This window comes from Echinops telfairi, unplaced genomic scaffold (genome assembly GCF_000313985.2).
Source record: "Echinops telfairi isolate 266 unplaced genomic scaffold, ASM31398v2 ScPeMD7_60;HRSCAF=208, whole genome shotgun sequence".
Lineage (NCBI taxonomy): Eukaryota > Metazoa > Chordata > Mammalia > Afrosoricida > Tenrecidae > Echinops > Echinops telfairi.
In genome coordinates, this window is record NW_022103958.1 from 18,953,725 (window position 1) to 18,971,838 (window position 18,114).

Consider the following 18,114-nt stretch of genomic DNA (forward strand, 5'->3'; position numbering starts at 1 on the left):
TAACACTGCTTTCTTGATAAGACATAAGGCACTAAATGGTGGTAAAATAAAAGCATGATGATTAACAACTTCTTTAGAATCCCAAAAAAGGAGACGGTTTAAGATGACACTAGTAAAAAACCCCTTTACAAACAAATAAGGCATCCTGTTGGCAAACAAATAAAAACGAGGTCATGTTGAACCTAATACATTCACTGTCTGAGCTAAATTACTCAAACTGATAGTAACTGAACAAAAGGAAGCTACGACAGAGTGGACACAGGCTGGAAAGGCACCAAAAGAAGCTCCACCACTTGCAGTTCTACGAGTTGGGTAAGCTATGTTTAACACTGCATATAGTCTAGTTATCCATTTCATTCTCCAAAATGTAGGGCACGGTTAGATTTCTATGTCAACCAATCAAGTGCTAGTTCAGTAATAAATTTATTTCCATGAATTAGAAAATTAATGCAGTGTCTAGCACACCTCATTTATAAAGCTAAACTAACTCTAGTACTGAATGGATAACACTGAAGCAAATCTGTATGACAAAAATGGTTACCTCAAGGTAATAAAAATTCAACATAAAACTACAATTTACTAAAAATAATAAAGTGTATTACAGATACAACATAATTAGAACCACATTTTCCTTATGAAAAATACATCTATTGAGTGAGATAAAATGTACAATTGAAAATTTTTCCAAAGGGAAAAAACAGTATAAAGGAAAATATTTTTCTTTGAGATAGGGGAAAATAGCATGTCATTGTTTTTGTGTGTGTTATTTCATCATAATATAATTCAACACAAAAAGCAGTCATAGAATTGCACCAAATCCACATCCAGTTTCCTGAACATGTTAAGAGTAAAAGGAGTCCATAAAGCAAAATGCTGTTTCTAAAATTTATATTTTAAATTGGTGATATTCTCATACAGAATGTCACGTCCTACCAGATCTGTTTACAGAATGTACAATACTTTCCATTGTGTGGCAAGACATAAATGCAAATATATGCTTTCTGCTATTTTTCTTCATTCTGGTACTTGCCCAGAATAAGGTGAGGGGGAAATCTAGTTAAGTGTTCTCTCTCCAACAATACAGAAAAATTATAATTAATTCATGCTTCATCATTTGTCAAATAACATTTCTGAAAATAAAACTCAATTACCCAATGGTTTAAAAAATAGAAAAATCATTCATTAGGATAAAACTGTCATGGGACTTGGGTGGAAAGGACCACTTTCCTGGCAGCACCACTGTCCTTTAGCAGAGGTCACTGATGTGAATTCCTTGGTGGAAGGAAGCAGGCACACCTGCAGATCACGGCTTGACATTTGATTATCTGAGGCCCTGGACCTCACTGACCACCCCCATTGCCAGTGCTGGGAAAGTGATGCAATTTTGTGGAAATATTAAGAACATTTCTGCTGCACATGATTCAAAAGTTCTCCAAATTTTTCAAAAAGGTCCTCCACCCATTTTACATTTTTCATACAAAGTTGGACAATTTCTTCCTGTCCTAAATCTTCATTTTTTTTCTGCACAGAAGAAATCTAAAAGAAAAACAAACAAACATTAGTTTAACTTATTACTTTATACTTAAATTATCTATAAGGGCTTATTCTTTATCGTGAATGAAACAGGAAGTAATACATTAAAACAAACAAGCTTCCACCCCTTCCATGACAAAGGCTAATCTTTCTTCCATGGCTCTAATGGAGCGGGAAAGACTAGAGAAGTGGTCCAAACTTCTCAATAACCTTTCAATTCAGCTACAAGTTTGTTTGTTTTTTTAAGCTACAAGTTAAATAACAAACTTTGGAGTATGGTCTGCATTCAGTGCACTGTAAAAATGTCGACATATCCCATTGTCCCATATCCCACTGTCAAGCAGTGTCCATAAGGCTTCAGGCCAACTTCATTTTTAAAACCGAAACATTGATTTGCTGTTAAGGTAAGTTAGTAAGCACTACCTACGAAAATTTAACCTACCTACAGAAATGATCTTTATATACCATCCCAAGGAGGTATAAACATTATATATAATTTCTGAGCAATTAATATTTATGGTAGCTAAAATTATTATAAATTTTAAATTTAATTTCTTTATGTCAAGGTCAGAGACCCATTTCTCCACAATCACTTTGTTTAGATGTTAACAATGCAGGTGCTTATCCATTTTCGTTATGCCAACGGAACCCTCTCCTCCAAAGGTGTTTTCTTAAGCATTAGGAGGATACGATGGACAAAATGTGTAACATGTATTCTGTGCATAAATATACAGTACATGGGACAAAACAGCAAAATATCAGTACCGCATATACTCGTGTATAAACCGAGTTTTTCAGCACATTTTTAATGCAGTTTTTGTGGTAAAATTAGGTGCCTCGGATGATATTCAGGTTGGCTTATACTCGAGTATTTATGGTACTTATTGAAGCGAATTAAAGTACAACTTTTATATATTATGAAAGAATAGAAAGCAAGAAATCCATTTATCGTAGATGTAAAGCAACCACTAACAGCTTAATCTGAACACAAAACATGAGATTCAGAACAATAAACCTTGTAGTCATTATTCACAGGAGAATATGTAAAATGCACTTTAAAAATATTAAAAAAACACTATTGCTAGAGTCTCCTTAAAGTTTTGAAAGATTCTTTTTTAAATAAATGAAAGAATAAAGAGATTACCTCATTCTTACATATTAGATAAACATGATATTTATAATGATGGAGTGAATGATACAAAGAATATAATTGTATTTTCTCAGGATCTACAGCAAACTCCTATGAAAAGAGAAAAAGTTAGAGAAGTAGTCCAGCATCGGATCGTTTAGGTAAATATTACACTAACGTCTCAATGACAATCTTGAGAGTGACTTATTAGGGTAGCTATTAGGTTATATTAATATGGGTAAGAGACTATTTAAAAATAAGTATTTAATTCCAAACAAACAAAAGAAAACAAGAATTTAAACTCCATTTTAATATCTTCATTCTTCTTTCAGAATTTAATATACACTATTCAAAAATTTTACACATTATGACAAAAGAGAACAGTGATTCCTATAATCCCTGGGTTCAGAATTATGTAATAAAAAAAACACAACTTGACCATCTTTCTATTTATTACATACATCTGTACCTCCCTCCCTGGAATGTAACCTATATGAGGAACGGATTTTAAAACAATTTCTCACTGTTGTGTTTCCTGATACTGAGACGTATGTTTGATACTCTACTGCACACAAGACCAAAGTTTTTCTTAGGATTAATGAATCAATCTCTTCTTTTAAAAAAGTACACAGTATTACATTGTGCCACTCTTTTTTTAAAGATAATTTTATTGGGGGCTTGTACAACTAATCACAATCCATACATCAATTGAATCAGACATGTTTGTACATATGTTGCCTTCATTCTTTTCTAGCCAATTACTTTCTATTGAGCCCTTGGTAGCAGCTTCGCCCCCACCTTGTGCCATTCTTTATTGACTTGGTCTCACTGGTTCTAACTATATTGATCATACACTTCTCCAATGGCAAATCCATATAGCTTCTATGTGCTTGTGAAGAATCGGTTTCCACTGAATACATTTTTTCCCCTAAGGAATTAAGTTGCCAAAAATGTTTCCTGAAAAGCTTGTAACAATTTATATTTAAAGATGAATTAATTCTAATTTTAATGATTTTGCACACATGGAATAAATATCTATTATATTTATGAATGTATATCCAATGGAATAAAGCCCCAATATGATTTCTTGCTTACTAGTCTATATTAAAATATTTGTGAGCACTTACTATTTGCCAGATATTACTTGGCACTGGAGAAAAACAATAAACAAGACTGAGTTCCTATTCCTCAGTGCAGAGCTACTCATTCCTAATGGAAAAGACTTCAAACTCAACTACAGATAAAATATGTGCTTAATTGACTGTTTCAAATAGGGATTATATTAGTGGGAAAATGTTGATTTATATTTATTAATTTATACTTACTTGTGCAGATTTAGTGGTCGTTTTGGAAGTCCTTAGAGTTTTCTTATTATAAGTTTTGCCATTCATTTTTATTTTAGAAATAGAAGATCCCCCACTTTTTGCCTTAGAGTCTCGAGTAATTATTGTCAGTTCAGGAAAATTTTCCAAAGCATTCTTCAAAAGAATGAAACAAAATACTTAATATCAGAAGAAAACTAATTGAAATAATTTCTGATTATTTAAAGTTCTTTAACAACAAAATGTGTGTACACATGAAAACAAAATACATGCATATTAACATAGACATGTGGAGTATACGGCTTGTATCTAAGATATATGCATATAAAACACACACACACACACACACACACACACACACACACACACACACACACACACACGAGAGTACTGCTGGGGTATCATACTGTGGGACTCCTGAACAAGGCTGAGAGTTCTGGTTAGTAATGACTGGTTTTATAGCCAGGAGAAAATGGACATATTTAAGGTTCTTCAAAGCTCTGCCACTTTAAACCACTGTTAGCACTCTGAAACTAAGCCACCGCTGATATAAGGAAGTCATCTGATCCTGGGTGCTGATGACAACAAAGAAGGATGAGAAGCGCTGGAATGCTTTTTTGGCTTCAACATTTCTCCTGGTTTTTTGAAGGTAAGTCAGAGCTTGAGATTTCTGACCACAATGACACAGAAGTTACTATCGATAATGCAAATTGGCCAGGTGACAAGAACCAACTCTAATCCATTCTTCAAAATCCATTCCCCTATTTGTGTTTGTACCTACTTGCCTGCCGTGAAAAGCTTCATCCTGATATGTGGAACTTAAAACAATAACTAAAGGATACTTGTAGATAAAATGTGTGTTGTTTTATAGTAATTATATTATATATAAAATTAAATAGAATTCCCAGTAACATTTGTTACCGTGACATTACTAAAAGGGTCAAAGTACTTCCATTATATTTATGGTTCAAAAGGTAAGTCTTCATTTAGAAGCTCAGTTGCTTCATATACAATTTCTAGGCTGCTCTTTTTACCAGACACACACAACTCTCGGCACCTGGTACTGTGATCTCAAGAACAGGCCCCTTAAAAAATAGTAACAACAAAAAACCCCACCAGATCACACACTTCAGTCTTAGCTAAACTTTTAAAAGGGAACCAAGTTTCATTTGCTAGAAACAATGGGATATTTGACATTGCCTATAGAGGAAGGGAAGGATCCTTGGTGGTGTAGTGTTTGTGCTAACTCAAGTGGCTGCTAACTGCAAGGCCAGTGGTTCAAACTCATCTGGTGCTCTGCAGAAGACAGATGAGGCTTTCTACTTCTGTAAAGACAGAGCCTTATAAACCCACAGGACAATTCTATTCTGTCCTACAGGGTCACTTTGAATCAGAATTGACGCTGTAGCAGTGAATTTGGGTTTGGATCAGTGAGTTACCATTACCTTCTAACTAACTTTTCTCTCATATATTTTGTCGCATACTCTGTCTGGTTCATTCTACCTAAAATATGATGAAGCTTGACAATTTTTAGATCCAGAGATACTCTCTATAACAACTGAAATGTAAAAATCTGAAATGCATTCTAAAACTGGACACAATTCTAGGGTTAAAGAATAAAATTTAAATTATCTTTCCATTGAGCTCAAGATACCTCCGATGACCCAGAGCACACACATTTTAGAAGAAAACAGAGCACCGGAAGTTCCACAGACTTCAAGAATCTGACGGAAATCATCCACACAATCATGACAAACAGTGGCAACTAAGCTATTTCTAAAGAACAAAAGAGTATTTTTTAATCTATTCATAGTCAAATCACTCTAACTTAAAGTGTAATTTGAAATACAAATGGATTTGTATGAAAATTTCCAGAACCAATAATTGTAAATAAATTTTTTATATTTTTCATAAAAAAACTATCATGTAAATTTCACATTTTTACTGAATCTATTAAATCCCACTGGTATTTTAATACATGTTATTAGAGAATGGGCTTGACATTTTAAAAATAGCCCAAACTGGTAATTAAAAAAAAAATCATTTTATTGGGGGCTCTCACAACTCGTTACAAACCATACATCAGTTGTATCCAACATTTAGTACATATATTCCATCGTTCTTTTCTAGATGACTACCACCCATTGATCTCTTGGGATCAGCTACCCAACCCCAACCCCCCCGACCCCCCAACCTTCATGGTCCCAATAGTATGTAGATTGCTAATTATTTTCAAATCTCACACACACTGCTGTCTCCCTTCCCCTCTGGTTTCTGTTGTTCTTCCTCCTGGCTGGGGATGTGTCGTTATGTGCCATTCATTGTGATCGGTGCCCCACTCCCTCCCCTACCATTTTAGTATCTTTATTCCCATTCCCGTTCCTGGGTTCCATGTGTTTTGAGTTTTATCTCTTACCTATACCTATGTACATGCTCCCGTCTAGTCTAGATTGGGAGACGGCACTGAGGTCATGATGGTTGGGGGGGTGGGGGAGGGGAATGCTTCTAGGGAACAGAGGTATATTGAGTGGCCCATTAGTGCTCTACTGCACCCTGATTTGACTCACCCCTTCCCTGAGGCCCTTCTGTGGATGAATGTTCCTTTGTCCACAGACAGGCTTTGAGTCTCTGCTCCAACCCTCCTCCATTCTCACCAATGCATTTTTGTTTGTTTGTAAATCTTCTGGTGCCCGTTGCCCAGTCTCAATGACACCTCATGATCGCACTGGCTGATGTGCTTCTTCTATGAGGGCTTGTTGCTTCACTGCTGGGTGGCTGCTGGTTTAACTTCAAGCCTTTAAGACCCCAGACACTATGTATTTTAATAGCCAGGCACCATCCTCTGTCTTCACATCTGCTTATGCACCCATTTTGTCTTCAGCAATTGTGTGTGTATGTGTAGGTGAGCATCACAGAAAGCCAATTTGTTAAAACAAAGTGTTCTTGTATTGGGGGAAGGTGTGAGCCAAGGCCCAAGGCCCGTCTGCAGCTTCAGTGTATTGCCTTATAAATATATGTATATAGGTCAATACCACTATTGTTATGGATTAATATATTTGCATAAGTGCACAGTAAATGAAAACCAAATTGTTGTTAGATGAATTAAAACAACAAAACCAAACCAAGAATGACTTTCATAACATTTCTTCTCATCAGTCTGTGATCACCACTGAGTTTTACCAGGAAGGAAATACCTTGAATGGTTGATCCAGATGAAGATTCAAAAGAAGTCTCTTTCGGTTATCATTCAACATGCCATCTATTTTTTTCATATGAGGTAAAAGTAATTCATCTGAAACAACATTAAATTTTAAGGAAACAGGAAGATGTAATCAACACAAAAAGCTTCCTAAAAATTAAACTTTATCTCAAAACATTAACATAACACTTTAAATTCATTGGCTTATATAAAACATTACTCACTAAAGTTTGGTAATGAAGCTTTCTGAACAAAGCATAACTTGAAAAGTGGGTTTACACTACTAGCAAAAGAGAAAGCAGCGGCTCAGTATGATGATGGACGAGGCTCTGGACCAGGCTGAGACACCTGGGTTTTAACCCTATCTCGGCGACTAGACCGAAGAGTAGCTATGTAATCATTGGCAAGCTGCTTACTTTCTCCAGACCGCTCAGCTTATGAATAATCAAAATATAATAATACAATTGTCTAACATAAGGTCTTACAGTGAGCATAACCAAAGGACATTTTTAATTCAGGGCAGTTTGGGTCAAAGAGGAAGTTGAGGAAGAAAAAGAATCAGCACTCAGTATCACAAGCAGGAGAGTGTATTACTTTAGAAAAGAGAGTGAAAGTATGCTTAAGTTTCCTATGCAAAATTTTGCCTTTTCACCCGAGGACCTTACATTCTTTTAAAGGCAACTTCAGAGTATACATTACCACTGGTGCTGCATTAAATAGATAATTAGACTATTTGTTAATTTACCAGTATAGTGAAAGATGCCAATTGCCTCTAACGGCTTTTCAGAAAACATAAACACTCCTTAGAATCTAGATTACTAACTTGACAGCTGAACAAATGGACGGTTTACCTAAAACACACAACAAGGCGATGGCCTTGGAAGTAAAACCTCCCAGTGAAGGAAACAACTGTTAGAGCAGAATACTTTCTGAGATCAGCGCAGTCACCTGATGGTTATCTTTTTATCTTTCGGCTGCAGTTGTTAGGTGCCATCAAGTCAGCTCTGACTCACAGCCACTGTCGTACGACACAATACCACCCAGTCCTGCGTCATCCTTACAATTGTTATTTTGAACCCATTGTTGCAGCCACTGTGTCAGTCTAGCTCATCAGTCAAGGGTACTCCTCTTTTGGCAATGCACTCCCACTTTACCAGTGTTTCGGCCTTTCCCAGGAACTTCTGATAACAAGTCCAAGTTAAGCGGAGAAGTCTTGCTAACTTCGCTTCCAAGAATATTCTGGCTGTACTTTTTCCAAGACAGATGTCTGTTCTTTGGATAGCTTTTGATTACCACCATATAGCTCAACAAATATAATTTAGTGTTTAATGCATCAAATCTGTTATTCAAATGTTTTTGAAATTCAGCTGGGATATATATTCACTGTTGTATTCTGGCACTTGGGACTTGTTTGAATTTTCTTCAGCTTCAACTTGAACTTACAGATGGTCTATTCCACAAGAAGCTGCTGGCTTTGTCTGCACTGCTTGAGTTTCTCTGTGGCTTTCTCCCACCGATGTGGTTCATTTGATTTCTGTGTATTTCATTTAAAGAATTCCAAGTGTATAGTTGCCGTTTATGTTGTTGGAAAAAAAAGTATTTGCAATGAAAAGGTCATTGATTTTCCAAAATGTTATCATCTACCTATTACCAAGGCCAGATTGCTGAGTCAGAACGGACTCCAGGGCCAGGCATTTGGTCTCTTTGGTATCCCTTCTTCTTTGTGTCTAATGTTTGCATTTCAATAGCCAGCAATTATCAATCCATCTTGAGTGCACATTCGATCAACTTTAAACTGAAGATCTTGGGAGAGTTCTCCAATTTCTTCATCACTAGCTTTAGTGACTGGTGCATACATTTGAAGAGAACTTGTATGAAATGGATTTCCCTGTATGTGTATGTATAGAGGTCCTGTTACAGACAGCACTGGACTTCAAGATAGGCCTTGACGTGTCCTTTTTGACAAGACTACATTAGCATTCCCCTCTAATTTATCACTCTCAGCAGACTACTCCATATGGACCAAGCCAGGTCCATTTGAGCTCACAAGTGCCTTGGATATGGATCTTCATGCAATCTGGTTCATCTCTGACTATTCCAATCTTCCTAGATGTATACTTCATACATTCCAAGTTCTAATTATTAGTACAGTATATACTCTTGTAAAAGCCTAGTTTTTCAGCACATTTTTAATGCAGCTGTGGCAAAATTAGGTGCCTTGGCTGATATGCGGATTGGCTTATAATTTGAGTATATATGGTGTTTATAGGTCATTTTGAGTTATGCTCCATCAATTAAATGGAGGTCCCGAAAGCATTGTTCCATCCATATCATGATTGACTATATTTTGAAAAGGCAGCTCTTGCTCAGTCATATTTTGAGTGCCTTCCCACTTGCAGGACTCACTTCTGGCACAATCTGACAATGTTTATCGTTGAAAGGTTTTCAGTGGATAATTCCTTAGAAATGGACAGCCAATTCCTTCTTTGTAATATGTTCTTATTCTGGAAACTGCTGAAACCTGTTCACTGTTAGTGACCTTAGTGGTATCTGAAGCACCAGTGAAAGAGCTTCCAGCACCACAATAACACACAAGTCAATACAGTAAACTGACAGATGAGTGGTAATTAAATCTACTAAAGTACTATAAACTTATTTAACAGAGACAAACTTTTGTGGAGTATTTAAAAATATGATCTTATAATTTTTCCCTTAATGTAGAAAAACCAGAAAACACTGATAAACAATAAAAGAAAAAACATTCCAACTCTAATTACTCAGAAATGACAATTACTCTAAGATGCATATTTTACAATGCAACAAGTACTGATTGAGAATGGGAAGATTTGATCACAAACATGCTGACCTAGGGCGCTATCTATTTGGGTGTTATTCTTGTTGCTTCTACCACTAAATGCTGTGACTTTAAGAAGATACATTTATTCTCTTAGCATCTTAGTCTACAAAATGTTTTAGATGAGGTAATCTTTAAGGTTTACAACTGGACCAAAAAGTATCATGATAAAAAGAGAAAAAAAGATTTAAGTTGTCAAGGATACACAACCATCACCCATGGAAGAAGCCATTAAGAAATCAACCAACATACTGCCCTGGGCAAATCTGCAAAAGACCTGTTTAAAGTGTTACAAAGCAAAGCTGTTACCTTGTATACTAAGGGGCACCCGACCAAGCCATGGTATATATTCAATTACCTCATATGTACGTGAAAGCTGGATAATGAACAAGGATGACCAAAAGAAATGGATGTACTTGAGTTACAGTGTTGGTGAAAAGTACTAAATATACCATGGCTTGGAAGAAGCAATGCTAGACTGTTCCTTAAAAGCAAGTGGACTGAGACCTCATCTTATATACTTTGAACATGTTTTCAGAAGTAAGGAAGACCCTTAATTATCGATTTATTAAACTAGTGGCTGGAACAATGAACTCAGATATATCAATCACTGGGGATGGCACAGGTCAGACAGTGTTCCATTCCACTGTACACTGTTTTCTTCATAACTGACTTGATGGTAATAAACAACTTCTAAGGTCCCTGGCTAGCTTCACATGGCTCTAAAATGACAGATACATGAGGAGTATTGTCTGATTAGGAGGGAACCCTGTTGGTGTGGTAATCACAAGTTGGGCTGCTAACCCTTAGGGTCATCAGTTTGAAACCACTCTGAGGTAGAAAGATAAGGCTTTCTACTCCCATAAAGAATTACAGTCTTGGAGACTCAGAATGCAGTTCTATTCTGTTCTATAGGGTCTCTGAGGACAGACTTGATGGCAGTGAGTTTGAGAATATTTTTGTCTGATAATGTAGTAAGAAAAACAGTGGTTTGGAAATCAGAAGCCCTTTGGGTCCTTATGCAAGTCACTTAACATTTCGGTATCTCGTATTTTTTTTTTTACAAAATGGCTCTCAGTTGTTCTGGGGTTAAAGTAAAAATAATATATGTCAAAGTATTTGAGATTTGTAAAACAATAGACATTATTATTGAATTATATTTATTACTGATTACTCTGCTCTTAGAATCTTTTGATTTTATATTCACCCTACTTAATTTTATAAAAGACTAGAGAAAACTGTCTTATTGATTTTTTATTCCTGTTCTCCTTGGCACTGGTAAATGCTACAGTTGATACAGAGTAAAAATGGTCAAAGAACATTATTAAACTTATGAGTTTTCACTTTGCCATATGCAAATATTATCCATTTTACTATAAAAAATAATTATCAAAGGAAAGGGTAGAAGGATAAAGAAATAATATTGACTGGAACCTAGTACATATATTATTTTGATCCATTAGAAAATAGCTTTTCTGAGATGTATCTGTCATGGAGAATAAAAACATTTTATCTCTATACCATTATCATCTTTCTAATCACTAGAAAGCAAAGTATTTTAACATCTGTACCTTTAACTTTAGTTTCATGTATGGCAGTGAAATACTATGAAGCCTCTAGAATGGAAAGAAACTGGTGGGTAGTTACATAATTTTCCCACTGGCAAAAATCAACACAAAACACATTCAATATGAAGTTCAAATATTCAGACAACATGTAAGATAAGACTCATTTGAAATAATCTATTATAAATCTGTACTAAAACATATTGGCATAGAGTACACAAATCATATATAAACAATACAGAACAGAAAAAGAGATCCAGAAAGTACTATCAAGAAAGTACTACTTAGACATCTGTACCATTGCTCTTCTCTAAGGCTTGCATTGTGTCAGGGTCCAAGGCAATGCTAACAAGCAATTCCATGTAGCTCTTGAAGGTTTCCTTCATTGCTCTCGTGTTCAAAAACCGAGTGACAGAGGGAGCTGGAGGATCAAATTCTGGCAGGGGAGGAAAGGAAACATTAGATTTCCCCCCCTGACAACTTTTAAAATATTTTATAAGAGTCCATAAACAACTGAAAACTCAAGGCAAGAACTTCTCAAATTCACAGTTCTCTTACACTGCTATAAAAACAGTTTGCACATTAGAATCAATGAGAGTTTAATAGACAAAAAACAACAATAGATTGCTGGACCTACAGAGACAGAATTGCTGGTCGACAGTGGAAGTACTGGTGATGAAGTCCAAACATATTTTTGAAAAGTTTCCCATGTGATCTTGAAGTCCAATATCAGTACAGCATTTAGAGACCAAATCTTAGTGGGAACCTATTTCTTTGCCCTTGGTCCCTTACAAGACGTATGTGGGGGCTTTAAAAAGTCTGTGGAAACTGTAATTATAAGATAATGGAGTTTTTCCACAAACACTTTGAAGTCCCCTTTGTATATTACCAGGTTGTGTTACTCAAAACCTGATGTGTTGCTCAAAACCTGAAGAAACCACAAAACATCTGAGTATTTAATATCTATGCCTACTTGCTGCTACACCCAAATTGCTATGAAATTATGGCATAGGGTCAATACATATTTTAGAAAATGAATGCAAACACATCCCACTTAAATTCCATGTTGAGAACTTCAAAATCTATCTCTTATATCTTAAACAAAACAAGAGTCCCTCAATTTTAACTTTTTACATACAAACCTATAATCTTTTATGCCCGAAGAAGGACAGTTTTTAGTCCTAGACTCCTGGAGGTACCATGATACATTCAGGGGTCTTTGACCTCAAAATTATTTTCATAGTATGATTAAGATATTAGTTGCCTTTTTCACTGTGCTGGCATTTGCACAAATGGTACAAAATAATATTGGGTAAACTGCTGGTGCCTTGCTTCGCATTAGTCAAGCCACTGGCACCATCTGTATGAGAGGTCATGTCACAGCAGTACACTAGCAGGCGGGGAAAAAAGCCAGTTTCATTTAAAAACAGTTCTTGATGAAGCATTAACTAAATTCCACTCTTCCTACAAAAGGAGTTCTAGTGGCGCAGTGGTTATGCATTGGGTTGCAATCCTCAAGGTCTTAATTTCAAAACTATCAGGTGCTCCTCAGGAGAAAGACAGGACTTTCTATTCCCGTAAAGAGTTACATTTTCAGAAGCCCAAAGGGCAGTTCTACATTGTCCTTAAGGGTCACCACGAGTCAGAATTGGCTCAATGGCATTAAGTTTTAGAGTTCTTCCTATAATGTATACTTTATGAATAAAGGTTACTTTTAAATCGGAACGGAAAAGTAAACGTCATTCTTATTTCATAAAACTATTATAATGAAGTTATTGACTTAGAAGTTAAAATGCTTTGAGCGGTTTTTTTGAAGACAAAGTGAATGCCTCTTTAATATTCTGTGATGCAATGGGAAGTACAAGCGAAGTACTGGCAAAGCACAACGTAGTAGGAATCAGCTCCAGTACGACTTTCATCAAGTCAGAGGATCCACTTTTTCACATGGATGCACTGTTTTCGTTTGAAGGAGTGAGTGATAGACATGGTATGCCTATTCAAGTATCTGGTGCACCTATACTTAAGGAACAGCTGGCTATACTTTCTGTTAGTGATACAATTGAGATTTTGTGAAAACGCATTCTGTAAAATTTGCAGCTGTCCCTCTAAGTTAAGAGCTTCTTAACATTTAAACACTTCATTACTGAGATCAGTGGTGGTATTTAAAAAGAAATTATTAGGGGCTCTTACAGCTCTTATAATATTCCATACATCAATTGTTTCAAGCGTATCTGTACGAGGTTGCATCATCATTTTCTGAACATTAATGTTCTATTTGAGCTCTTAGTATCAGCTCTTCTTTTTGCCCTCCCTCCCCCTTCCCAATGGTGGAATTTTTTGATGCATTTGTTTATTTTAGTATTATAAAATGAAATATATGAGCATTCCAAAGATCTACATCACTGAGCTAACTAGTATTTTCCAAATGACCAATTCATAAATTTATAAAATTGTGCACAGATAATTAATAAACAAATAGATTTTAATGTAACAGAGCAAGAAATGCTCAGCAAACTATCACTATTGTTTTAAGTATTTAAAAATATCCAGAATTATCTATAAAGGCATCTAAAACATTCATCCCTGTCCTGCTATATATGTGGCTGGGTTTGCTTTATACACTTTAAACAACAAAATGAATATAGAAGCAAATATGAACCTGGGACCACCATATACTAAATATTGCTAGTTTGGGACAGTATAGTTATTTTTAAAAATTACATCAATATATAATGGACTGATTTTAAATAATTTAAAATTTTAATTGTTATCTGGCAAAGATAAATAGATACAGCCTATATAAACATGAGTTTTTTTAATACTAAATTAATTCTGGTGATAAAGAGGTCTCAAAAAAAGAGACTTTGAAAATGGCCAGCCTATAAATGATTTTACTATCAATATTTACTTTCTATAAAGTACTAGTGATGCCTAGTGGTCATTTAAGCTATCATAGGGATGGTAATAGTTTGTCATTTGAGAAAGCAGTATAATATGAGTGGAAATTGAATATCTTCCTATCATAAGCAGCAAGTAGGACTGCTAGCAGCAAAAATAAGAATGCTTTATAATACCCAAAGTACTGATTTCTTTATAAATTTTGATGTACATATTTCTAGTGAACGTTCATATGTAGTTTTAAAAAGTGCATTTAAAATAGACTATTGCAGTGGAGGGTGACATAGTGGTCAAGAGTTGGATTGTGATCTACAAGGCCACAATACCATTAGCTGCTTCACAGGAGAAAAATGGGGCTTTTTACTTTCAAAAAGAGTTAGTCTCAGAAACCCAGGGGAGCAGTTCTACCCTGTCACTATCATATTGACTCGATGGCAGTGAGAGAGTTGCACTAGCAAAGATACTTTATGACTATTTCTATGACTCAGCCTTTGTTCATCCAGATGATTAAACACACAATACGAAATGAAACGCTGACTATCGAATCCACTCAGGTGTCTTGGGAGACAATCTGCTTCTGGAAGGTCACAGCCCTGAGAACCCCATGCAGCAGTTCTAAATTCTACTCCTCTCACAGGGGTCATCATGACTAAGACGGGACTTGATGACAACAAACAATTCTAGTACTTGTAATAGGAGCAATAAGAGTGCTTACAATGTTAGAAATTATTCTGGCTATCAACTTCTTCCTCATTCCCAACGCCTAATCTATCATTTAGGCCTTGCCAATTTTACACCTTAAATTCATTAAATCTACAATCTTGGTTCCATCACTGTGACTAGTACGTAGTTCTAAATCCTCAAGTCATGCCAAGACTCCACTATCTCGATTCAAATCTCACGTTACTCTGCTTATCCCTCCTCAAACTCCAACTTTGCCCACAAAATCCTGTGCGCTTTAGCTTCAGCAAAGCATACAGGGCCTCCAAAAATTCCTTCATCTTTCCCTCTGAACCGTCAAGTTTATACTCTAAAAGAAATGAGGTTGGATAACGCTATTTAAAGGACCTACTGGTAAATATTTTAGGCTTTGCCGATCTTGTGGTCGCTTAGTAACTACTAAAATGTGCTTCTGTGCTGGGAAAGCAGTCACAAGTGTAGTACTGAGACGAGATTAATTAACCCACATACAACTTTAATGAAAGCTAATAAGCCTTTATTAGCCCGTGATCAAGAGGCGGCTAGAGCCTAATTCAAGCTCGACCACAAGTGCTTAAAGTGGGGAGTTTTTATACTATGGAACAAACAGGCACAAGGGCGGATGGCATTATGACATATGGAAAAATGTGAACTTATAAAAATAAAATGGGGGTTTACAAGCAACAATTTCCAAAAAAATGGCAATTGGTCAGCAGTTACAGAAGTTAGAAAGGAATTACAGTAGTTGCATAGTGGTCATACTTGGGTCACACACACAAAAAGGGCTACATTCAGGCTAATTAACATAGAGTACACTGACAAAATGGCTACCCGTAACTACTACATTATAGTTACATTGGGGTTAATTGTGGTGGGTCACTACACAAGCAACATATAAATATGTGGGTATGGGTGTGTTCTAACAAAACTTTATTTACAACAACAGCAACAACAAAATCTGTGGGTGAGATTTTCTTCATAGGGTGTACATCCCTGATGTGGACACTAAACTGCGTAAGTCACACATCATGCTTTGATAGCCCATATAGTCTTATGCTTTATAACTTAGCTTTGATCTCCAATATAATGTCAAAAGACTTTTATCATAAACAAATATTTTATAAGGGCTTTTTTTACATTTTTAAAAGGAGAAAAAGGTTTCAAAATCAACAAGTTTGAAAAGAGTTGGTCTTTTATTTCAATCGTCTCATTTTAAAAAGAGAAAAGCTAGGCACAGAGAAAATACCTACCTAAGTTATGGGTAGATATATAAACAAAGGGCTTCAAACAGTTTGTGGGGAAATTCTTCTGTCTGTGAATTCCATGTTCCCATGACCTTTCTGTCCGTCCTTCGTGTCCAAATATTACTCTATAGCATTAACTACAATTTTAGAGTTGCTGTTGTCTAGGTTCATTTACTTTTTAAATATGAACTCAGATTGAGAAATTTAAACTGGATGATTCTTAGTAATTTATCCCACTCCAATAGGTGAGATAATTGTTATTACTAATGGCAGAAGTCACAGGGCTCTTTTCCAGCTCACTTCCTCTATTAATGCACACAGCGGCATGTGTGGGTCAACCGCACTGCCAGTGTATGTTCTCAGGGAAAGTGAGCTTATGTTCATGAGAGTCAAAGCACAATCTAATTAGGAAGATACATTTCTCTACAAAATAATACAAATATATTTTGAGTCACCAATCTCACTGCTCCCCTTCATTTATGTAGATAATCTCAAGTCATTGACGCATTCATTCCATATACAACTCACCCTCATCATCACTGCTGGTGCGGATCTCCGGAGACGAGTCAGACTGGGATGATGAAAAGTCTTCTTTCCACTTCCTCCGTTTCTTTGGTGGTGGTTCAGCCTTTATTTTCAGCTGCTTCACTTTGGGTTTCGTGGAAGGGGCTTTTGTAGTTGCAGCTTTTGGTGTTGGAGGATCAGAAGTTTTACTGCTACTGCTTGGCTTAGCCTGAACATTTCTGAAATTTTACAAACAAAATGGGTTAACACTGACATATTGTTAGACTAAAATAAATGAGAAAATGCAATTAAATAGAGGAATCAAAACAGAAGAAACGACTTATTGCGTTATCAACACCTGAAAAACACAGTTCCTGTCCTACCATCTCCAATGGTGACTTCACAAAAATTCAGTGAAAAACATTCTTTAAATGCTAATGGTCAATATAGTCACGTATCAAAGATTCATTACTAGAGTCAATTCTGACTCACAATGACTCAACGGGAGTTAATAATTAAGGGAGTAATAAGTCCTTTCCTCTTGTCTTCATTCTTCTTGTCTCTTTATAGACGCATCCTGCAGACACTACATATAAGAGATGATCAATGGGCTTAAAGATATAATGCATGATAAATTCCAGTGGCCATATTTAACAGTGAACCTCAAAACTTCCACAGGCTCTGGTTATACCAGATTTGGGTAAAAAGAGGCAAGCTGCTTTTAAATAAGCTAGACTTCCCTGGCACTAGACAACTTAAGTCACTTAGCTTTTAGAGCAGCAGTTCTCAAACTGTGGGTCACGGCCCCTTTGAGGGTCGAACGACCCTTTCACAGGGGTTGCCTGATTCATAACAGTAGCAACATTACAGTTATGAAGTAGCAACGGAAATAATTTTATGGTTGGGGGCGTCACCACCACATGAGGAACTGTATTAAAAGAGTCGCGGCCTTAGGAAGGTTGAGAACCACTGTTCAAGAATCATACTCCAGACAAGAACCAAAAAAACCCCTCAGTGCCCGCTTTACTGACACAATCACTGAAGACAAATGTGTGCATAAGCAAATGTGGTGAAGAGAGCTAATGGTGCCCGGCTATCAAAAGATATAGCGTCTGGGGTCTTAAAGGCTTGAAGATAAACAAGCGGCTATCTAGCTGAGAAGCATTA

The 18,114-nt window shown here is 36.2% G+C and overlaps 1 protein-coding gene across 1 annotated transcript in view; it reads right to left on the bottom strand.

Annotated features, from left to right (window-relative positions):
* Positions 1-871: 871 nt before the first annotated feature.
* The window catches only part of QSER1 (glutamine and serine rich 1), a 60,732-nt gene continuing 43,489 nt past the window's right edge, over positions 872-18,114 (bottom strand). The window contains 6 exon segments of the mRNA XM_045290940.1: positions 872-1,536; positions 2,678-2,773; positions 3,988-4,140; positions 7,179-7,276; positions 11,901-12,038; positions 16,972-17,186. Coding sequence (XP_045146875.1) covers positions 1,396-1,536; positions 2,678-2,773; positions 3,988-4,140; positions 7,179-7,276; positions 11,901-12,038; positions 16,972-17,186 — 841 coding nt within the window. The 3' untranslated portion in view covers positions 872-1,395.